Source organism: Carassius gibelio, chromosome B15 (assembly GCF_023724105.1).
Source record: "Carassius gibelio isolate Cgi1373 ecotype wild population from Czech Republic chromosome B15, carGib1.2-hapl.c, whole genome shotgun sequence".
NCBI classification, from domain to species: Eukaryota; Metazoa; Chordata; class Actinopteri; order Cypriniformes; family Cyprinidae; genus Carassius; species Carassius gibelio.
Window position 1 is genome coordinate 17,684,646 of NC_068410.1, and position 20,722 is coordinate 17,705,367.

General features: G+C 36.6%; 1 protein-coding gene across 1 annotated transcript in view; it reads left to right on the forward strand.

Moving 5' to 3' along the window:
* Positions 1-20,722, forward strand: part of LOC127972158 (zinc finger protein neuro-d4-like) — a 47,341-nt gene that overhangs the window by 4,706 nt on the left and 21,913 nt on the right. The window contains 7 exon segments of the mRNA XM_052575479.1: positions 9,763-9,792; positions 13,919-14,079; positions 14,182-14,289; positions 14,893-15,020; positions 17,087-17,176; positions 18,553-18,631; positions 19,570-19,701. Coding sequence (XP_052431439.1) covers positions 9,763-9,792; positions 13,919-14,079; positions 14,182-14,289; positions 14,893-15,020; positions 17,087-17,176; positions 18,553-18,631; positions 19,570-19,701 — 728 coding nt within the window.

Consider the following 20,722-nt stretch of genomic DNA (forward strand, 5'->3'; position numbering starts at 1 on the left):
TGCTCACAAATCAGTTGATAGGTCCCCAAATATGTATTTTGCGCAGTGCGAATGTGATATGTATTATATAAAGAGTAATAAGCAATGGGATTTACCCTTACTAAAATAACCGTACAAGTGCACCTGTAAGCATCCCTGTCAGTCCTGCAGTCTTTTCAAGCAGTGGAACATGCGGCAGGACATCAGGTCCATGTTACACCACAGGCAACGATTTATGTGAACACATAGCCTGTCCCAGCTAACACAGCAGGGCAATTCAATATAGCAGACAAATGCCTCTGAGGATATATGGTTCTCTACTGCAACGAAGGATCCTGGGTATTCCATTTGAGTGAGGTTGTTTGCGAGCACCTTGGTCCACTGTGAACGCAGGTGTCTTTAGCAGACAATCTCTGAAAATTCATTGAGCATCTTCAGCATTAACACTTTTGGCGAGTACGTTTCAAATAGCTCATTTGGTTCTGCATACAAATGAGATGTTTTGACACTTTTTAAAACTCAAACTCCTCTCCAAGGTGATGCTGATGAATATGGAACTAATTTAATGCTGCTTTGTGCATCCTTTGGTTTTGTGCTTGGTGAACTAGGATGAATTCATAGACTTCCAACTTATATAAAAAAAAATAATAAAAAACATATAAGCTGGTACCAACATTTTGCAGCATAGGGTGACATTATAATGCAGAGCAAACAACTAGTGCTTTATATGTGCAGCTTGTTGCCTAATAAATGTCAGTTTGTCCTCCTAACTATTATTTCTCCTCTGGAGAAAAAAAATAATTTGGAAACATTTTTAGTCAAGAAAAAGTGCTTTAATACAAATAAAGAGGCTCCCATGCATCTTTATTTTCCTTCTCCATCTCTGGAGTAATAATATACTTAGTCCATTTTAAAAGATGGTCCTCTCTTTTCGGCTACTGTATATAATATGTATAGATTGAACACGTCCTTGAACATTACGGAAGAACAGCGCATAAAATTGCATTGGAACAGAAATAGCGACAGATGTTTTTTCTTTTTTTTTATGTCATAAAACCCACAGACTGATAGATCGTTAAAGCAAATTGATGATATTCAAAGCATTAAACAATTTGGCACAAGCTGAATGGTTCATGTTGCATGCACAGCCAATGAACTTGCTTTACATTTGAATGACCGTTTAGCATTCACTAGATTTAGCATTCACTAGCATTCACAGATTTCCTCTGAAACCCTTCACCTTCCCCAGCTCCACTTGTCCTGTATGCAGTAGATCTGCAATGGGTCCTGCACTTGCTTCGTTGCAGCAGCAATAGTCTACAACAACAGCAATAATCAACAGCAGCAGCAATTCAGCAGCAGCGCAGCAGATCTATTCGGCCAAAACCAAATACATTAATATTGTCATATCCATTTCCATGCTAAAATCTTCCAAGGGTGGTTATGATAGAACTTATCTCACACTAGTTTTGAGAAACTCTGACCTGGTTGGTAAATTCTGTGTAAAAGTTTTTTAAAATTTTAAAATTTTAAAGTTTAAAAAAAGGTTTGTTTTAAATAAAACTTTACAATGCATTTGCTATCGTTCAGTGGTATGCTGTATATTCAGCAACCATCAAGCCTCTAAAAATGAGTTATGACATTTTCACACATCCCAAAAAAAAAAAAAATTAAGGTGTATTTTAATTTCATTAAGACTCGGAGTAGCATACGAATTTGAGTAAAAGTATTGCTATAGAATTTATGCACTAAAGAAAAACGTTAAAAGATTGCGTCAGTACTTGCGATATTTGTTATTTGATTTAAAAGTTTGCGTCAATTCTTGCAATATAGTTAGCATGTACATAATCTGTATGGTTAAACACTGTAATGCGCTGAACCTGTTTTCGGAAGACAATCCTTGGAAAATTTGGAAACTCGGCAAGTGACAGAACAGTTTGTACAACAGACATGACAAGTTAAATTTATATTGATTTAGCTATTAATTTCTTGTTGTTCCGATACCTTTCTTTACTTGAATGTTAAGGGGGCCATTTAAAAAAAAAAAAAAAAAGAAAATAAAAATATTGTATGCAATTTGGATGATCATTTACACAAGAACAATGTTTTAGGGGTCCTAAAAACACGAACGTTTGAAATGAGTTTCAGTACCTACGTTTTTAAAAATGATGAAAGTAAACGACTCCATGTAAACTTCAAAAATGCAAATCTCTGAAAATGGTGACGTCATCCGCGTGTGTATTACACGATCAGTCTATAAGAATGTGTATGTGCGCAAATATGTAGTTTTTCTTTACACTGGCCTGGCATGCACAATACAGCTTTTTAGTCATTTACGCAAATACACATTTCACTTTACACAAAACTTTTTAAAAATGCAAAAGAAACACATTTCCATTTTTAATACAATCGTTTTTGTGCAAACCTACTCTTAGTCCAAGAACAAGGCTATACACTGTCCAAAATAATCAACATGCACTTTCTGTTAAGTCAATGAGATTTATAAATGTTTACGTAACATTTGGCCTAGGCTAATGCAGGGTTGAGTTTTGACTATGCTTCTGTTAATGCGCTGCGATTCTTGCAGTCCTCAATAAGCTAGTCTTCAGCAGGCTGGAGGAAATGCACCAGCACATCTGTAGAGGCAGAGAGGCAGATAAAGAAAGAAATGAGATAAATCATTTGACTGGGTAGACTAGTGAAAAAGAAGAGGGAGGGGTAAAGGGGCGGATGACGAAAAGGGAAGAGGTGCTCGAGGAGGTTGCTATTGCGAAGTGTAATCTACAGTACTGGTGGGGGATGGGTGTGCCAATAACCTCTCTCAGCAGTCCTAAGCTCATGGAAATACCGTGGGCCACATCAACATATTAGTCAGCCTCCAACATCAGTGACACCAGCCACAGCAATTCAGCATGGTAACAAGTCCTTACACCCACATGTGACGCTAAGATCCACTTAGAAAGAAGTACCATAGTACTTTCTGAAGTATCCTGCACTGCTCGTTTGAATATGGAAATCATTCAGTCTATGGTACTACCATCTGTCACTGCTGCAGTGCTTTATTTTATTTTTATTTTTTTCTGGAGTTTATGCTTCTATAAAGATAGAAGATTTAAAATATTAACTGGCAAATCCATTGAAGATGGTGCACTTTATGACTTTTTAAACCGGCTTTAAAGGCCCAACTCCTGTTTTTTTAAGAACTATCATACAATGAAAGTTTAAGTTGAATGTTTATTTTTAGAAGATATGGTTAAGCATCTACTTTCAGTAGTTTTGAGCTATTTTGTATCTTTGAAACATATTGTTAGTATAAAAATGATGGTGTTAAACGTTTTTTGTGTGACTCTGGATTACTAAGTTCTGTTAAAATGAATATATTGTGGTTGATTTTTCAAGCGTGTGTGTGTTTGCATTCAGTAACTTGATGGTTCTCTGGTCTCTTCAACATGAGTTTGGTATTTTACTGACACAGTGCAGCCTCTAGAGGGAGCTCTCTGTTACCTTTCAAAAGGACAACTGTTAATTAAGACTAATTGGCACTGGAGGGAGTTTTCTGCTAGTGCAGGGACTAGGGAGTATAATGAGGAATACACCAATACGGTTTAAGACATATTTGGACAACATCTCCCTCTGCCTCCACACTGGTTTCAGTTAAATAGGCTACAGAAGAAGAGCTAATTTTGGAGGTTGTTCTATTTTTAAGGGTCATAGTTGAGCTTTGCACAGGAGTGACAGTGTGGATGCTGGAAGCTATGCGCTCCTCTCCAATCATCTTTTTCTTTCTTTCTCTTTTGGTTTGGGAAAAGGCATCCTGTTCTTGAGGCTCTTGCTTTCCTTTGTTTAGCTAGTGAGTATGTGTGTGTGTGTGTGTGTGTGTGTGTGTGAGTCAGCCTGGCTTTGTGTAAATTGTAAGTGGCTATTACATGCATGCATTCATATCGTATCAAGTAATCGTTGAATCAATGCCAACACATTTTATTACAGGATTGTACATGTTGACAGTTCTCTTTAAAGGCTTTAGATGCAAAAAAGGGCTCTTAAGTGGGCGGCATCTACTAAAGAGCTCTAAGAAAGTAGATTATAAATTGGATACTTTCTTTCATTAGCCTTTGCTTTGATATATGCTGCCAATATAGCAACACTGTGCACCAAACTCAAATGTAATGAAAATACAAGAGTAAATCCCTCAGATGTATCTGATTAAATCTGTGCTCCATTTGTCACTGTTGCTGACAAATTAATGCCTTTGTCCAAATTCTCCCTCACAATAAACATGGACCCTCGCTTCTATTAAAGAAATCCATAGGTGGTCATCCACAATCGAATATTGGTCACCCCTGACACGAGGAGCTGTGATTAAATTACACAGAGGACTGCAGGGAACAGTGTTGATCGAGAAAATCTGAATTCACAGAGTTCGGCCTACTTTCAGACTGCGTTCCATATGGCCGGCTTTCTCTCGTTTTCCAGCAAGACACGTTTCACAGCTTTCAAGGCCACCGCCACAGAATAATATAATGAGATTGTGTGAAAAAAAAGCAAACAAACTGAGAGCGGCCATTTTCTACAGCTGTCAACTTACTACTGAAAGCCAGACTTGTTCCACTAGCAGCACACACAGGAGTGAGGTGATGGAATGGAGAAGGGGACTTGACGGCTCTGTGCTCAGACTAGAAAGAGGCAGAGGGGGGAGGGGCGGAGGGGTGAACCTCAGGGGTGAGTTGCTTTGCATTTGTGTCTTTTTCGCTACGCATTTCCTTCCAAGGTTTTCAAGTCTGGGCCCAAGTCTATGCCGCAGACACTCACTTTTAATTTCAATTATTTGGAAGAAATTGTTTGCATTCTGTCTGCGTATGTCAGGTTTTGCCAAATTTGTGGTGATAAGTCAATAATCATGTAAGGAGGACGAGGACTGCAGAAAAAAAAAAAAAAAAACGGAATCAATTATTTACTCATTAATTATATTATGATTTACTGTTTTCTACATAAAATCATCCTTCATGAAGATGTAGAACATTCTGTAATATAACCTTTATATATTTAATATTGACTGAGTAAGGTCAAAGATTGAAATCATAGTGAAAATTATGGATGAAATCAAACTTTGATACTTGTTATGTCATAATTAGATTTTGAGACTTTAGCTTGGATTTCACAGACAGGGTCACACACACACACACACACACACACACACACACACGCACACACACACACACACACACACACACACACACAGTTTAGAGGAATATTGAATTAATGTAAATTAGTAATGTGAACAATGCAAAGAAATCAATTATAAATATATTATTTACAAATTTACATACAACTTCAAATATTATATGATATAAACAATAAATTGATGAAAAATGCCCGCCTTAAAATTACATGTGTCTATATTTTACTGGATTAACAGATACATAAAGTATCTGCACATTCTGAACTGTAGTGTTGTTCAAAAATGTTCATGTTGCTATACCATACATATTCAAGCATCACTGTATTGCTGTGCAGTTCTATCATGTACAAAATATATTGTATGAATCAGAAATGGGCACCAAACTATATGCATTCTTCTTCCTTCTATTCTGTCTCATTGGTCAGTTAGATCAAAGTGAGATCATAACACTCAGCATCAACCATCTGTAGGCTAAAATCGAATTCACAAACACACTGCCACATATATGAACACACATAAACACACACTCTCTGACCTTTCACTCCCTCCAAGCATAGTTTTACACACACAGAAGTGAGAGTGCTTCCTCATGGCACATTGGTAACACACTTTTCCCTGTGGATGCCATTCCTGGCCAGCTCTGCCAGCACACAAGCCAAACTCTGTTGGGTTGCTTCAGGCTTTTGCTTCCTCTTATTGATTTTTCTTATATTAGCTAACCTCACCCATTTTTCCATTCTGTCAGCCTTCTTCCAAGATACCTAATGTTTTTGGAGTTCTCATATGGCATGAATACAATGACTGCAAATAATGCATCTCTCCGTAATGTAGTTAAAGAGGCAATAAGACGTGTTTTCCGTTTGCTATTCTTGTAACTGCTTTTCCTTTCAGCTGTAAAACTGCAGCACGCTGCTGCCTCATGCTGTTCGTGTGGCAAATCTGAAAACAGAGTCAAGGTATCCAGATCCTAGTTTCAGACCCAGATATCAGCCAGGCCAATTAATCAGCTGGTATTTGGTCTTTTTGAAATTATCACCATCGGCATGCTTGGTCAATTAGCAGAAGTCTGTCTGTTCCAAAGTCTTCCGAAAGCCTTGTCAGTAGACAGTAAACATATTCTGTTTTTTACATTTTGTAATAACCTTTGAGTAATTATTCTTTTTATTTAATTTAGGGTTTCCTTTGCTGTCTGTTATTAAAGGGCATTCATCGAAAATTGAAAATGCAGTAATCTACTCATGGTGTTCCAAACCTGTATGACTTTCTTTTTTTCTTCATATGAAGATTTTATAATGTGTGTGTATATATATATATATATATATATATATATATATATATATACATATGTATAAATAAAGAGTTTGTTTCCAAAACTCGAGAAGCGCAATTTTTTAAAAAATTGAGTTTCCAACAAAAACAGTAATGTATTTGGTCGGTATTTAAAAGTCAGTTTAAAATTTTACACAAAATGCTATATTTGCAGAGTTATTAGGTCATGTTTTATCCCTTTTTCCAAACCGTGACAAACAGCAGTCTCCGTTTTTTGAGGAATGCAATATATATGCCCAACCAATCACAGCGCACCATTCCACGCACTCTAGACAGTAATGGTGGTGCTTTAAATACACCCAGCATCCTAGTTTTCCTCATATACTTTATACTGTGTGATCAACAAAAACAAGGGCTGCACTATAAATCACGAGACTGTCATGCTCATCAGTAAAGCCGCTTCTGTGATTAAAAGTACCAGCAAATCTCCATCACGTGCTTTCATTATTCAGATGCATTTAATACACAGAGCCATAGTCTACGCTATATCGCATTCATTGGAATTTCTGTGGTCTAATGTGGTATTGTTGTTCATGTTCTTGTTCATGACGAATTTTCTTTTATTGCTGTAATTAATTTATAGCTTTAACAAGATGACCAATTCAATTCATTTTGGAAGCGATGACCGATAGATGTCTGTAGCCTATATAAGATTAGCATTGACCAAGTTCAGAGTCTGTCATATGTGGATCATAACACGGAATATGGAATAACTTTGATATCGATTCAATAAATTTATTGCATTTTGAGAAAAAAAAATATCATGGATTTCCACCTAAATCAGCATAGTATCTGGGCCCGGTTCCCCGATAACGCTCACTCGAAAGATATATCTTACCAAAGTTGTTTATGTTCTTAAGAGTGTTCCCCGAAGTGTCCCTTGGGAAGCTTCTTAGCACGCTGTCCAAAGTGAGGGTGCTGAATTAGTTGGCATCGATTGCTCAGGAATCGATTTTCCACTTCACGCGAAGGTGCAATACAGCGTTAAGAAAGACAACACATTCTATGCAAATGAAACATTCCTCAAATTATTACAGTAACATTTATTTTAACATATTTTAAGTTATCAGTAGAATATAGACTATATGTATTTATCAATTGGTCAGTAATATGTTCACACGATATGTTGTGACGGTTAGACGAACCGGGTATTCCTCGCTAATCATCCACCCTCCTTATCCCGTTGTGCCGCTTGTGCCGCTTCTTGACATGGGTTTAACGACTTCTAAAAATTATATAATACACTTTTATATTAATGGTAAAGTACTTTAAAATCAGAATTGATTGGCAAGCAGCTGCAGTTACTTCTGTTTAATGCGGTATTGATTGCAATTGGTTTATGGTTTAAATAAAAAGCAACCTACAATGAACAGAGAGAGAGAGAGAGAGAGAGAGAGAGTTAGATACAAAATATGCTGGGGAAGCAACGTAAAAAAGGGCACCAAGCCTCTCGTGATTTTTTTTGATGTAGCCACGTCAGGCAAAATGTCAAAAGGACTTAAGTTTTGCCGAATAAAAAAATTGACATAGACTAATCGGCTCCGCGTCCGGCTCCATCTTTGATTCAATACAAGGACACGTTGGATCGCTGCTATAGTTGGTCGCTTAATGGACATAACCATGATTACCCATTTATAGATCTTAGCCATTTAGGGCCAAATTGTTTGCCAGATTTAAATTATCAAAAAAATGTATTGCCAATTCGCTTTAATTTCATTACGAAAAAGCCTAGGCTAATTACCACCATATTAGTTCTGATACAAAGTCAACTTCATAAATAGGCCTGTATCCATTGCGAACAAAATTTATTATGAGTCTTAAAAAAATAACATAAAATCATTGTTGAGCCACAACATTGTCAACATACCATAGTTTGACTTGTACTGGCACGCGCTGCACTGATTTCTAAAGACTGCTGTACAGTAGTGTCTTGAGCTCAAACAAAGCTAAGAGAGAGCTTACGAATGGTCCAGACCAACCCTACGAACAGTAATGGTAGACAGTAATGGTGGCGTTTTGAATACACCTGGCATCTTAGTTTTCCTCATCTAATTTGTACTTTGTAATCAAAAGACAAATAAGGGCTGCATGATCAATCACATTTGATTGTCTTGTGCATTTAAAGCCGCATCTGTGATACATTTCCATTGTGTGCTTCACTGTACATCACTGACAAGTTATACAATATATATTATGCAATATGTGTTTATAATCGCAGATGAGACACATTCGATTATGAGCATGATATTGCATAGCTTTTCAGTGTAAGTGTTTTTTATTAATGCCAATAATGTTTTTGTTTATACAGCATATAGCACTAGTCAGCAGATGAATGTAACATGGCAAAGATGAATGCACTTTTGGAAGTTGAATGTTAGGGAAATGTCATTTTGGAATATGGAATCTGTGGTTTAATGTAATTTTGATGTTCATGTATGTTCATGATTAAATTTTATTTTATTGTTGTTGGCCTAATTAATTTATAGCATTAACAAGATGATCCGTTGAATTCATTTTGGAAGCAATGACCGATGAAAGCATTTTTAATCCAGTGCCTGTATGCTGTATATAAGATTAGTATTGACCAAGTTCAGAGGCTGTCATATGTGGATCAACTTACTATGTTGTGTATTCTCCCAGTTTCAATATGAAAAATAACTTTTATATGGATTCAATTAAAAAACAACAACAACAAAATGTGTCATGGATTTGTTGCACTTTAATACTATATAAAATAAATAATACTATTTATTTTATAATAAATCTTTGAAAATCAAAATCTGGTTTTGAATTTTTTATATTATAATAACCACTTTCTTGGTAAAGAAAAGTAACACATTTTTACTTAAATTAATCAAAATGGATTTATTGCATTTTGAAAAAAAAAAAAGATCATATAATGAAGGTAAATGGGATCCAGTGTTGCTTTGGGGCAAAAACAGTAGAAAAATTCTTCACAATATTTCCATTTGTGTTCGATCGGGGAAAAAAAAGTAAGAAATACAGGTTTTGAACGACATGAGAATTAACATTTTTGGTTGAACTATTAATACTAAATTGTATTATCTATATATCAGCATTATATTGCAAAAAGCATGTATTGATTGATTACGGTTAAGAGGCTTTGTCTGTTCTTCATAATACATTTCTCTGTTAACTTGTAATGGTTTGAATGGAAATCCATCTTATTAAATGACCCCCCCCCCAACCTCCATATGAATCAGATATTGTCTGCATCTGCTCATGTCTGTTTCTGTCTTTTCTTCTCTTCTTAGGCAATCAAGTGGAACTGTCATAAAGAACAGGTATGCTTGTTAAATTCAATACACAGATCCCTCACTGGAGCATATCATATCAAAAGCTTAGATGCAGTCACATTTACTATTGGGTGGAGGCTGCACATTCGTGGTGGTGTATGTATATGTAATATATGTAAAGTGCCAAAAAAGCGCTATATAAATGTAACAAATTCATTAATAACATTTGCTAATGCATGTTATAGTGCCCCTTGTGGCAGGGGTTGACTATGCAGCATGCATTTGACATTCAAATATTCACAAATATATTTTCAAGATACTTAGTTAAAGATATTGTGGCCACAAATTTAGAATTCCTTGTTTTAGTTAAATCATGGACAAAACTATCACTAATTGTGGCTACTGTTTACTAAATTAACTTAGCTTGAAAGCAATGGGATCCAAACTAATAGTTTACCAACATTCTTCATCTTCATCTTTTGTGCTCCACTAAACAGAATTTACATTTTTGTGCGAACTGTTCATTTAAATAAACTGAACAAATTAAAAAGCAATGAGTCATGGGAACAAATTCTTAATTTGTGGCCACAATATCTATTTTTTTCTTCTACATGTCATGTGCAAGGCTTTGTATTTTTCTGATCTAAATGATCGCTATTTCATTGTGCTCGTGGGATATGAATACAAACTTTGCCGTACAGAGGAGCCACCTTATCTCACCAATTCAGGAAGTCGGTGAGGGAACTTCAGTTTTGCGCCCAACTCTTTTCGCCTATTGGAGAGGCCTATTATGGAGTATCCCGTTCAAAACATTCAAACTCCAGTTGGAAAGCCTTTCAGAAACTGCTCGAAAACAGAAGTCTTGAAAGCTCATTTGACAAGGACTTTCTCTGAAGAACAATTTCTCACATAATCACAGAGACGTCGATCTTTGTTTTTCACTCGCTCGCTGACCTTTAGATATTGCCTGGGCCATTGTGCGAGATTGAGCGCAGACTGAGTATCTGCTGAGTGTAGAGGTGTTTAAATGGAGCCCACAGCACTTCACCACAGGACTTAATATTTCCTCTCTGGTGGACCTGAGCACATGACATTCGATGCACTGTAATTTACTGCCCCTGCACACTTAGCACTTAGTATTTTCAACCCACATGTCGAGGATTGATTCCAGCCCGCGCTGAACGACCAGGATGTGGTCCCCAAAATCAAACATGGACTAAATTAGGTAGAAAATGTGTTGTTTTGCTCTGGCCGCCATTTTGTTTGGAGAAATGAGGGTTATTTATTTCAGCCTGACTGCGTTGTTTGTCTTGAGCCACAGGGCTCTCCATCATTCCCCCACAAGGAGAAATGGATGAGTTCCAACCAATCACAATGGTTTTTCGCTTACATCATCACATCACCTCAAGCCTCTGTCAATTTGTTATCAGGCTTGTTTCAGGGATGCGGTCATTGTTGCATGATGCAATTTTCCTTCAATTCTCACTCCGGTTTGCAGACCGGTGCTTTAGATTACAATGAAACAAAAGATGACACATCAAAAACCGGGGACTGTGTTCCAAAACTCGCCAGTACTTCCATGGGGCTAATTTTTACAATAGCTTATATAACATAGAAGGGAGTTTATTCAGCCGGTTTGACAGAAGAAAAAGGCAACCGCGGGAGAGCAGGGTTTAGGAGAGCATTTTCAGGACGTTTTAAGCATCTCCCAATTATTTCTGCACTTATGATCTTTCCTTGGGTTAACAATGGGAGAGAAAATACAGACAAACTTCAATACTGAATAAACTAGAGCAGAATCAAAATAAAATCTGGACTAAATTCAATAACACTTTGGTTTATGACATTGCCAAACATTATTACATGACTCACTCTGGAATACTTGCTTTTGATTGGTCAGTTGCCATTTTGTACTGTTAAATAATGATTGCTATACTCTGTAACTGCAGTGTTTTCTACATAACTGTGTTTGCAGTGAAGGAGACTTTGCAAAGAAGAATACACTTTTGTAGACTTTTAAAAAGAGCATTTATTATTGGAATAACATACTTAACATGTGAGCTGAATATAATGTTTTCAGATGATCAATTGGATGTTAATTGCAATGAAATGTATTGTAAATTAAATGTATTCTAGTTTAAATTGATATTAAATGCAGTAAGTTTAACTTTAAAATTATTTTGGATTGTCCTTGAATTCTCGATAAAATGGACTGCTCAAAATAAATATTTAAACATAATGAATTCTAAATTTACTTTAAAGTAAAACATTTGAAATTATTAATGTACAAAGCACACTTTTTAGAAATTATACTCTCTTGAAGTACAATGAAGTGGCCATTTGTTTCACTAGTGTAATATGCAATAAACGTTTTCTTTTAAAATAACTTTTAAGATTTGAAGTACACTAGTACTTTTAGTATGTGATTCAATCAAGTGCACTTCTTTTTCACAAGGCAGCCTCCCATCCACCACTGCAAAAGTAAAAAAAAAACTCATTAAACGTTGTCATATGTTTTCATATATTCAAATTTGAATGTAAATGTACTAATATGTAAAGAAATATATAACAGTTGCTACTGACTTATTCATTAGTGTTTTCCTTATTTTAAAATTGTTTTTTAAATGCAGCAGTTTGCTGAGTGCAGCCTCAGCAATAAAATAACTGTTTGGTACTTTTGTCCTGACCAGATTCGAGCATGCAAACATACTCTTGAGGACAGAACTGTTGAGTGCGCTCTTTTTTTGCCACATTAACCATTAATGCACACCACTGTTCTCATGCAGCAATGTTTTTAAACAGCAGTTCCTAACACCCGAGCTCTTTACCCTCGAGTGCGATTCTGTACAGTATATTCCAATGCACATGCAGTATGTCTTCAAAGGTGGTTCAAGTGGCGATGCATTGCTTTAGCAGTGCAAGGTTGTGGGTTCGATTCCCAGGGAGCACATCTAAGTAAAAAAAATGTTAGCCTGAATACACTGTAAGTCGTTTTGGATAAAAGTGTATGCTAAATGCATTAATTTAATTTAAAGGTGCAATAGGAGATCTTGGAAAATGTTAACATTAGCCTGATAGCACTGAAAGCGAACTTCCAACCCTCCCTGCAATCACCATCCAAAGCCACGCCCCCGAATGCATTTATGCTCACAGACCAGAATACCAGAGACAATATTACTACAATAGGCTACATCAGCGGTTCCCAATTCCAGTCCATGTTCCGAAGTGAAGTAAACCCTGCTCAGGGATTAGGGAGCAATGAACATAGTGTAGGGACCAAATCGATTGGAACACAGTTCATTCACGTAGCTCGGGTTGGTCATCTGAATCGGGTGTGTTAACTAAACTTGCAAGACATGCAAAATATGTGCGTGAGCATTGGAATTTGGAACCACTAGGCTACATCACGTGTCATTAACCAGTTAGAAAACTTTAAAACTACTACTATACCAGGAAGGAATACCGGGTTATTGATGTTTGTCTGCCATTTTAGCTCTGTCTGCACAGCATGTGTGAATACACTAGTGACAAATTTTCATAACAGGGTGTGCAGAGGTATGCAGATACATACGTTGACTGGCAGGTAGGAAAGCTGTTTAAAACACTCGGACGTTTTTGGTTTTGATTGGACGTACATTTCTTGGTCCTACGTCTTCCACAGAGTATATAAATACAGATAAATAAATTTATACCACTTAACTTAATGATTGCTATCTGGATGTGAATAGACTTTCAACCAGTATAACAAAATACTTTTCTGAAGACAATCACCTATTGCACCTTTAACAGAGCTGGAAATGAGATTTATATTTCCCGATTGTATGCCAGCCAAGAATTTTATTTACCTTCTGCATGACAGTACTAAGAGTTATCTGCATAGATGGGTGAAAATTTAAAGCCCCATTGAACTTATTTGGAAATAAATTTGTTTAGCGCAACATGACTCATCAATATTTTTCTTCTAATTTCCTAGAAGCGGTTAAAATGGTACATTTTGAATGTACATGTGCTAAAATATTAATTTTGTCAACATTCAAGTGTTCACCAGCATATACAGTAGATGGCTTCAAACGCAAATTTTGATTTCATGGGGCCTTTAAATAATAAATATTGTTTTTTGAGCACTGAAATCAAACATACTTGTGAGACATTCCCCCTTTTTAATTGTTTGCAGCCTTGGTGAGGAGTTTTACCGTGAGGCCATCGAGCACTGCCGCAGTTATAATGCTCGACTTTGTGCTGAACGCTCCATGCGCCTGCCATTTCTTGACTCCCAAACAGGCGTAGCACAGAGTAACTGCTACATATGGATGGAGAAGACCCATCGTGGGCCAGGTCTGTTTTATGTGTACAGTGTATCACACTACATCTGTGATTTTGTTGTTAGGTCATGGTTTTGGATGTTTAAACCATGGCTCTTGTTCTTTTTTAACTCAGGTGTGGCTCCAGGGCAGCTCTATACCTATCCTGCACGCTGCTGGAGAAAGAAGAGACGGTTAAACATCTTAGAGGATCCACGTCTTGGACCCATCGAGTTTAAAATCGGTGAGAGTTGGTATTGAGAAAGACAAACATAAATCTTTAATTCATTTTTGTTGTTTTTTTTTTTGGGGGGGGGGGAATCCTAATAAAACAAATAATTTATTAAAATAAACCTTTTCTAATATGCTGACTTGCTTCTGAATTTTTATTTTTTTTTGCTAGGTATGTTTTGAAGCATGATAGCTGGTTTGAGCTAGTTTAAGCTGGTCCTTAGTTGGTCATGATCTGGTCATGAGCTGAACAGGAGCTAGATGCTTAGGACCAGCACATTACCAGCTTAAACCAGTTTATAACCAGCTGCCATGCTTTTAAACATAACTAATCAACATATGCTTTTTTTTTCAACAGGGTAATCTTGTAAATGAACAGTTTGAACAAAAATACATAAGATACATTGTTTTTTCAAGAATGGTTTTTATTGAATTCATTGCTTTTACAAATGTGCAATTTCTCATCAAATTACAGGTTTTGTGTGAGACCGCTTATGGTTTTAAATGCAATCTTTGCACATTTTCTTTACTTGAAGACTTTAAACAAATGCCATAAAGACTGTCTGGCCTATTCCTTTAGGAGTTGACTAGAAATGTCTTGGTGTTGTGTGTCCAGACTATGAAGCAGCACTAAAGAAGGAAGGGGGTGTTCCTGAGGGACCCGTTCTGGAGTCACTCCTCAGCGGAGAACTCCTGGATAAGAAGGTTGAAACAAAGGAGGAGGAACCCATGAGTGAATGTCAGGTAAGAACGATTCCTCAACTGTGGTTTGCTCCCACTCAATAGTAAACTAGATAAAGAGTGGTTTTACACACTCAGCCCTGAAGTACACACTAAAGTACACACTAAGACACTGTCGCCATGTGTTATTTTTGGTACCCAAAATGCTCTTCCCACCACTCCATTCAGCATTTCTTTCTGCTTTTTATTGCCAACTCTTTCCCCTTCTGATTTCTCTGTAGTACTTGTGTCTCTTTTTGGCAGTAACACAAATCGCCGCAGGGCTGACACGCCCCCACTGGCAGACTTGTTAACCACAAACAGTGTACGTTTGTGAGTGTATTTTTTTATTTTGTGTGTCCATGTCAGTAAGTTTGACAAAGTTGGTTTATTGATTTTGTGGAGTGCGGTTGCACATTTTCAACGTCTCGGGGTTTACGGGTACTTACATTTGACGGTGTTGACGTGTGAATGTCTATAGATCCTAATGAACCCGCCTGCCAGTCGATGAAGCTGTCACTAGTGTCACAACCCTCACTGTTTTGCACACAACACGACATCTATCCCAGGGGTGGACAGTTAACCAATTAGCACTTCAATTAAGAGTGACTCTTTAGAGTGCTTCGTCCCCTGGGAGCAGACCTGTGATCCTTGCTGTTTGCTTCGCCTCAGGCCCCAGCAGGAGTTAAAAAACTGTGTGCCTACCGCTGTTCTCTTCCCACATCCATGTATTATGAGTATGCTTACAGTTGTGCACTTGCTAGGCAATCATCACAGTTAAGGCCTCGATATACTTGGTTCTAAACAAAAACAGTTAACATCCCGATATACTTATAAGTACCTATGAGTAAAATCAAATAACAAACTGGTGTGATGTCATTTAAAAAAAAACAAAAATAGCTAAGGCCTCAATGTACTTCAAGCTAAATCGATGAACGAACTAGTATGATGTCATTTTTTTTTAAAAAGTTCAATGCCCCAAAATACTTCAGGCGAAACAGAAAAATGAGCTGGTGTGATGTCATTTGGAGAGAAAAAAGAAACAAAAAAACGGCAAGGCCACAATTTAAAAATAAATTGAAGAACTAGCTGTTGTGACAATATTTAGAACAAAAACAGCTAAAAGCTAAAACGCTGACATAGTTTTAGTGAAATCGTAGAACAAACTAATACTGCTAATGCCGTGATACACTTCAATTAAAATTAAAGAAAGAAACAGCATGACATTATTTCGAACCGTAGCGAAAGTTACGAGTTTTAAAATGAAAGTGCACTAGTGTAAATGTAGCCTTATATTGAAATCAAAGAATCAGCTAGTGTGATGTTATTTTGGACAAAAATAAAAACAGGTCAAAATTATGTTTGTTTTCAGGATTTTTAAACAACTTGCCAGGAAAGATTGCTCTGGCTAATAACTTTCGAACTACCATTGGTCAGTGCAAATCAACCAAAGCCACAAACCACACCCATCTATTATGTTATCGCTTACATAATAGGTTGGTGTGATTTGTGGAAATCTTCTTTAAACACTCAGATATAAGTGAAATCGAAGAATGAACTTGTGTGACATGAATTGAACAAAAACAGCCTAGGTCCCCAATATACTTAATTCGAAATCCGATAACGAAGTTCATACATCACAAATACTGATGCAATGAATAAAGCACAACTCTATAGTCACAAACCAAGCAGCTTTCTGATGGTCGATACAGCAAATTTGCGTGACTACTTTATCTTTCTGAAAATTTTTTTGAAATGGCTGGAGTTCACCTACAAAAATTCACCAAACACTGGTAAATGGGATAGCATCTTTAGTATTTCTCATACTTAGAGTTATATCATGTCTACATCTCACACGACATTGTGTTTTTAAAGCAACTCTTACCCTGTGTCGGAGGGTAAACCTGCGTGAATTGCTTAATACCATTACAAGTAAATGTTTATGGTTAACTAATATAAAGCATATTTTCCATATGGTATTTCTTAGGGTCTGTTATTCTCCCGCTCGTCTTTCCCGTTTGTTTGACTTTCTAGCGTTGTTCATACAGTACAGCTGACTCATACGTGCTGGTCTTTCCTTGTGGTCACAGAAGCTGCTGGTGGGAGATTTTCCTCACGAGCTGGACATGGATGAGATGGAGGAGGATGTTCCCAAACGCAAGAATCGCACCAAAGGACGGGTAAAACACATGCAGCTGTAACGTTTTCTGCAGCTGATAATTCATTAGTATGAATCATACTAATAATAGAGTGAATCATACAGTTTTGTAGAATGATTACTCACAAGACTCTACTGGTTTTGCTTTAAAACTGATTTCAGCATTGACAATCAAGTGCTGAGCCAAAAGTATATGGGTCTAGGTCATAATTTTGTGTACCTTTAATGTTCTCAATGCAATTAGATGGATTTTCTAGAGTTTGACCATGTAATCTTTCAGAAATTAAGTGATTTTGCTCTCATAACTATGCAGTATTATATGATCAGAAACATTTTATTATTTACATTCAGTATTGTTATGTTTCCTGCTGTCAAATCACACATGTAAAAGTTTATTGGTTACAACTGACCATTTGAAAACCTCTGCTCTTGGTAGCAATTAGACCTGCAGCCCAAGGTTTTGTATTAATATATCACAGGTTTGCATTGAGCCCTGCGGGCTCTTTGTTTAATCTAGGATTCCTGTTTCTTCAAGGCTGCTGTCTGAACAAAGCAGGCCATTGTAGCTCATCAGCCATTGATCCATTATGGCTGTTTAGCACATCTCCAGGTTTGATCACTGCGTAGCTTTCATCATTGCGTTCCACTGGCTTCGTGTTGATTCAAAGCAGCTCCTTCCGAACAGCTGTGAAAAACCTCCTTTAATACCACTTTAAAGACAACACCTGATGTGTGGTAGCACACTGAAAACATGGCTAAGTTCATCTGTAATTATAACCCCACATACATGAAAGGCTGGAATCGTACAGTAAGTGGTTCTGTACAGAAATGCATTCAAGCCATGAAATAACCACTCCCCGAAGAAGGGAGACTTTACAAAATTGCAGTTTTTTGCAAGTGAAATAAGATGTGGCATGTGGATTTAAATATGGCATGCGATGAATTTTACACAAATGTACATGATAAATCAATACTTGTCCATATATATAAAAAGCAGTATTCATTTTTTATGTAATTTACAGGACAACGTATGCTGCAAAACCCAAATCAAGTCTAGCATAAAAAATACAGTGAAGGATAGCAAACAGAATGTCTTCGATTCAGTCCCTAGAATCTCTCACCTTCTGTTCTGTTAATTGGGGCACACTCTTTCCTCTAAGATCTCTCACACCCCACAGTTATCCGGCAGTGTGTGGAAGAGATGCTGTGATAATTGTGTGCTAGGTGTAATTAATGCTGTGGAAGAGGATTTGCTTAAATCTTGAAGCAGGATGTAGGATAGGGGCTCTACAAAGGCCAAAATAAGAATGCTTCTAGCTGCACCTATGTAAAATAGACTGGTTGCCAGCTGTAAATAAATCTTTGTGTGTGTTTACATGCAATTTTTGATGTGTCCAGGCATGTGGTGTTGGGGGGATGAGAAAGAGACAGGATCCAGCATCCCTAGAGGATCGAGACAAGCCATATGTGTGTGACAGTGAGTATCATGCGCAAATAAACAAAAGAACACAGAATAGATTTCTACATTCATTATTAAACACAGCATGGGGAAAGGAATAACAGAACTAGTAACGGAGGACCAATATAGCCATACAAACATGCAGTCGTCTTGATATTTATGTTTAATGTCAAGTTTCATTGTGTCGAGTTATTCTGCATAGTGTGACATCATTCCCTGCTGTTCTCATCGGCAATAATGGTGGAAATGTTTATATACATACATACATATTTACTAAATATTATTATACAAATATAACACTTTTAATTAGAAATTAATTTTAATTTAAAATGTAATTAACTTTAATTGTTAAATTGTTGCATTTATTTAATTCAAATAAAGTAAATATTAACAATAAAAGTATAATTAAAAATACTACTACTAATAATAATAATAATAATATGTATATATTAACTAGTATTATACATATACAATACTATATTTTAAATTCAAATCAAATGAATTTAAATTCTTATATTATCAAAATAAATGTATCAAAATTACTTAATAATAATGTGAAATTGTGAAATATTATTACAATGTAAAATAACTGTTTTCTGTTTGAATATATTTCAATATAATTTATTCCTGTGACGCAATGATAATTTTCAGCATCTTTACTCCAGTCTTTAGTGTCACATGATCCTTCAGAAAACATTCTTATATGATTTGCTGCCCAAAAATCATTTATTATTAGAATCAATATTGAAAACAGTTAATATTGTTGTGGAAATTGTCATTTTTTTTTATTCTCTAATGAATAGAAAGATTATTTAGATAAAATTAACTGTCTCTTCTATTGTAAAATTAAAAGTAATAATAATAATAATAACATTTCTTTTTGTGACAAGCTTAACTGAGCTACAAACTAAACAATTCCACACTTTTTATTCCCTTGTGTATTTCTTTGTGTTTAGTTTGTGGGAAGCGCTACAAGAACCGTCCAGGTTTGAGTTACCATTACACTCACACACACCTGGCAGACGAAGAGGGTGAGGAAGACTCCGAACGGCACACACTGCCCTTCCAGCGCAAGAACAACCACAAACGTGAGCCCAGCATCAGCATCAGCCATGGATTACACACTCATACCACAACCCACAGAGTACCACTATTCTAACACAACTCACCCACTCTCATACCCCTTTTCCACTGACCCCGGGGCTGGTGCTGGAGCCGCTGTCCAATCTAGCCCTGTTCCACGCATTTCCAATGAATTAAAGGTGCTTCTGGCCTGGACCAAATTGACTCGGCCTCATAATCCTGCTGGTCTTAAACCAGGCACCGTTATCGCCAGGAACCAGAAAGTTTACAAAACTACTCATGACCGAACTAGATCGTTCATTCTAATCATCAGAGCTGACTGGAAGTGCGCAATGCAGCAGTTGACACCCTGTTTTGTCCTCTTGTTCCTACTTCTGTTGTGCTGCACAGCTACTCCAGCCACTTTATTTTCCCCATCTGTCTGAAATAAAAAGATTTATTTACAAATATGTGTGAATTGATGAATTTTATTCTTTTTTTTATACTGAACTCCTATAATATTAACAGTTTTCTTCTTTCTTTGTTCTTGTGGTGAATTAACAGCAGTATAAAGCATTTTACTGGATCCATTTGGCATTATATTCTGTGGGTTTCCATAGACGCATAGAAACAAATATCTGGTTCTGAAGACGTTAACGTGGTAGATTCTGCAACTTGTCATCTTGTAATTATGGTAATTACCACAAGTAAAAGACTTCTAAACAAAGCTTGTGTTCACACTGCACACAAATCCGATTTGGATTCGGTGATTATACTGTCAATTCGCAAGTGATGAATTTGGAACCATTTGTGAAGACAGTGTTGTCTACGTCTACATCAGCTGCTATAGTTATGATATAATGAGTCAGCATGATGCCAAGAGACTTTCTTATAGAATAATGAAGAATAGCTGTCAATGTGGAAAAACATGATGGAAATTTTAACTTTTTATTTCTGTTCAAGTCTTCACATCTCACCATGGTGCTAAAGTCACAAGGCATGTTTTACACATTCACGCACATACTGGGTCCAAAACTGCTGACTCAT